Here is a 3,933-nt window from a genome sequence, read left to right on the forward strand (position 1 = left end):
CCATAGACCTATAAAGAAATGGACTGATAGTAGAGAGAGAGGTCCGAATATCGACATCGTTAAAAAGAGACAGAGAGTTGTTAGGTTGGTCATGGGAGAAATAGTAATATGATAATACCCGATAACGAAATTTTTATATTAAAATATTTTAATTATTCTTGTTAGTAATTAAAATATTGAATTTCGTTTAATTTCTTATAATGGTTTTTCAATGTGTCATTCGTTCGTGCAAAACAAAATCAAATAAAGATTGCATCATGCATCGGTAAGTTGAGACATTATTTACTTATATTATATTTTTATACATTTGAATATTGATCATAGGTATATTACTAATAGTAATATACTAATAATATATAATCAATGATTTTAATAATAATATAATTTGTTTCAAAGCTAGCCTAGAAATCATGAAATGCTTTTAAAATGGGCAAATGCGATACATATGTTTCAACCAGATTTTACTCCGGCGACGCATACAAAAATATGCAGTAGTCATTTTATAGAATCTGACTATAACTTGAGCTTTACTGGTAAAAAAATGTTAAAAAAAGAAGCTGTGCCAAGTGTATTTAAACTGGCTATGTTCTTCCTTATACTTGTAATTGTTACCAAATTTATGTATTTTTTTATAAATATAATATTGTATATAAATTTTGTTAATGTTATGTGATAGTAGGTACCTTTATGGAAGTAATTTTTTTAGAGTAATTTGTTAATTAAATTTTACTTTTCTTATCTTATCTTATTTACTTATTATTTAATTTCAAACAATATATTATAGAAGCATGTAAGAAATTATTCAATGTTGAAATGGTCGAAGTCTTTGATGATGAAGAAGGAAGAAATTTACTATAAATGCCAAGTAATTTAGAAAATATTTTGTTTTTAATTTTTTATAAATCTCAAAATAAAGCCACTTCTAATGTGTTTTTTTTATTTTAGTGGATGAAGAAGATATTAAAAAATCTGACATCTGATCATCTGAAAGATGAAAAGAAAGTTAATGAAAATTGTTTTTCATTACTCAAGGTAAATATATTATAATAATGTCAAATACATGTTAAAAAAACGTATTTTTTGTATAAAAAAATTAATTTGATTTAATTTTTATAGTTATTGCTGTATGTGTTAAATGGCTTGGTTGATAAGGTTATGTTCAGTGTTCAATGTTCTATGGATTTGTTACCAAAGACAGGGCTTGGATTTTATGCAATCCTGACATCCAATCATGAATTTAAGTATCGTTGATCCGTATCCTTTTACTGTAATATTAATGGCTCATCACAAAAAATATTCTCCTCCTTTATCTTTTTACACTACATGGTTAACTACTCTATATTTTATATGTTCTTCACAAAATAATTTTTAAAAATTTCATTGTACGTCTTAATTGTCAATTTTTATCCACCTAAAATATTTCTAATAAGAACCATTGATATTAAAACTGATTCTATCTTAAACATTTTTATCATTATTGCAATGACTGTGTGTATTAATTTGTTATTTTTCAGTAAAATGTGATGTCATATCCATGGCTTTTATAGATATATTTAAATATCTATGAACAGTTTCATTGAGGAACAAAACAAAATGGACCGTTGTGTATTGTTAACAGTTTCACTCGTAATACAATTTTATTTAGCGATGAAGAACATTTTTCTAAATATAATATTTATTTACTCGTTTTAATAATGTATGAATAGCATAACTTCTTTGAATTTTTTAGTGAAATCAAAATGATGTTGGGGCTTTGTGTTTATATGTTTATATTTTTTAAATAAAAAATTTACTATTGGTGATAAAAATAATAAAATTGTTGTGTTATGTCTATTAATTTTTTTGGTTACAGTATAGTTCTTACTTTTGTTTATTTGTAAAATTATACCCTAAAGAATTTATATATATATATATATATATTTTTTTTTTTTTTTAAAGGAGTCTACCTATTGTAGAAACTGCTTTAATTATGCGACAAATTCATCACGAGTCTGGTGCATACTCTACTGAGTTACGTACTTTTGCTCTGACATTACATTGTTATTTGCCAGCTGCATATAATTATATTATATTGGTCGTAACTTGAAAAAGAAACAAATAAGTAGTGATTTTACAATACCTAGTGAATTTGTTTAAACTTAGATGCAGATCTGTGATACAATAAATTGTCTATTGAATTTGGAAAGAAAAACTATTTTTCAAAACATACACGTTTTATAAAAAGTAAAACAGAATGTTCATTGATAAAAATTGAATGAAATTGTAATGGTTTTTAAGTATTTATTAACGATATACTATATACATATCTATTTAAAACAATACATCATACGAAAGCATTGGATACCCGACAAAAATAATGAAATACATATCCTTAAATGTTTTACAACTTCGCATAACACAATAATAAATAATAATTAAATAAGATTTAATTATTATAAATTTCCATTTGGTGTATTGTCATATATATATTTAAATTATTATTATTCCATGTCTTTTCAATTTTTATTCCATGGTCAACCTAACAACCATCTATCTCTTTCTAACGTTGTTCATAACGCGGCAGCATAGGCGGGGTGTGTGAGAGGCGCAGTCCATATCTTTATAGGTCTATGCTGACAACGGCTGTCACCATCTTATAACCAGGTATATGGTAACATTCTACACTGGAAAAGCGTAGCGGTTTTTTTCCGTCCAATATGGCGGCTACCGGCGTGTGTAGTTTTACACGCAAACCCCACACATACTTTTCGGCTGAATACTGATCAATGCGCGCCGGTGGCTGCCATATTGGACAAAAAACGGCTACGCTTTGGAACGCCGGTGACGCCGGTCGAAGGACTCGCGTTTTGTTTTAGACAAAATATACAGAAGCTATTATTGTTGTTGATTGACCATATAATAATATTATCATAATATAATTGTTTGTTATCACAGTATCCGAGTGAATATATTATTGTTTTTATTTTTCAAAGTCATTTTCACATAGGTACCCAATAATTATTACCGAGTAGGTACTAGGTACCGCCGCGGCCGGCCTGTTGTGTTTGCTTACCCCGTTTTCGCCAAATAAAACCGTAAAAATGTAGCTAAAAACACAAAACAAGAAATACTCAAAAATCGCGACCCGTCAAAACGACGATAAGCACCGACGTGTGGTAGTAAAGGGTGTCTTGGTATTTTTTTTACCCCGAAAATAATTACACAATGTGGTAAGTCCTGGTCGCGACCGTTTACATATTATTATCAAGTGTTTTTCGCGTGTACCTACTTAGCTGTTGAAAACGTTCGTAAGAATTTTGTCCAAATCGACAGCGGCCGTCCGACGGTTATACGTAACCGTCGGACAGCCGCTGTCGATTTGGATCCGGACGGTCTATGGGTCTTGTACGGTTATTGCAGCCATGTGGATAATAGGTACAAGTATTTTACATTATTTCTTAATATATATATATAACGTGAATGCTTGCGTTTGTATGATGTGCTTTTAAATGTAAACCTTTTGAAAAAAATGTACAATTTTCAACTCTTATCGCTTTGTATTATAAATATAATATATATATAAAATACTATATATTGTATTATAAAACTTAAGAGTTAAGGAATATTAATATTAAGTTTATAATAAAAAATAAAGTAAAGAGTTACTAAAAAGTTATGGTCATAAATAAACAAATATATGTTTTTTATTTAATGCATACTGTTGCATATTTGCAACATGCTAAAATATTGTAATTTTCAATACAAATATTTATTTTAGATTTTTTAAATTATTTTTTTCAAAATTCTACTTCCTCGAATTAGTTAAAAAAAATGTATTTACCTAAAATTTAAAAAATCATGCAATGAAGGGTTAAAAAATAGTTTTACAACTCATTTTGTCCTATTCAATTGTACCGATTGTTTTTTTATGCACAATCATGATAGTAACATATG

The 3,933-nt window shown here is 27.9% G+C and overlaps 1 protein-coding gene across 3 annotated transcripts; it reads left to right on the forward strand.

Moving 5' to 3' along the window:
- Positions 1–6: 6 nt before the first annotated feature.
- On the forward strand, positions 7–1,795 carry LOC126845282 (uncharacterized). Of its 3 annotated transcripts, XM_050583930.1 has the most exons (6): positions 9–265; positions 397–601; positions 785–865; positions 946–1,032; positions 1,117–1,241; positions 1,515–1,793. In XM_050583930.1, exons 2-6 carry the CDS (start codon positions 416–418, stop codon positions 1,522–1,524), a joined length of 489 nt encoding a protein of 162 aa, XP_050439887.1. In that variant the 5' UTR covers positions 9–265; positions 397–415; the 3' UTR covers positions 1,525–1,793. The 3 variants fall into 3 exon arrangements, with proteins under 3 accessions (XP_050439888.1, XP_050439887.1, XP_050439886.1); XM_050583931.1 differs by lacking the exon at positions 1,117–1,241 and having other exon boundaries at positions 7–265; positions 1,515–1,795; XM_050583929.1 differs by lacking the exon at positions 1,515–1,793 and having other exon boundaries at positions 16–265; positions 401–601; positions 1,117–1,505.
- Positions 1,796–3,933: the final 2,138 nt, after the last annotated feature.

The sequence above is a fragment of the Adelges cooleyi genome, unplaced genomic scaffold (genome assembly GCF_023614345.1).
Source record: "Adelges cooleyi isolate 19-005CV unplaced genomic scaffold, UGA_ACOO_1.1 ACOO_flye_CR_arks_rails_tigmint_CR_PRNA_730, whole genome shotgun sequence".
Classification (NCBI taxonomy): Eukaryota; Metazoa; Arthropoda; class Insecta; order Hemiptera; family Adelgidae; genus Adelges; species Adelges cooleyi.

Bases quoted from the DNA above. Each gene is read 5' to 3' on its own strand.
- LOC126845282 (XM_050583930.1), top strand. From the start codon at position 416: ATGCTTTTAAAATGGGCAAATGCGATACATATGTTTCAACCAGATTTT. The intron at 866-945 runs GTAATTTAGAAA...TTTTTATTTTAG, and splicing joins AAATTTACTATAAATGCCAA to TGGATGAAGAAGATATTAAA. The intron at 1,033-1,116 runs GTAAATATATTA...TAATTTTTATAG, and splicing joins ATTGTTTTTCATTACTCAAG to TTATTGCTGTATGTGTTAAA.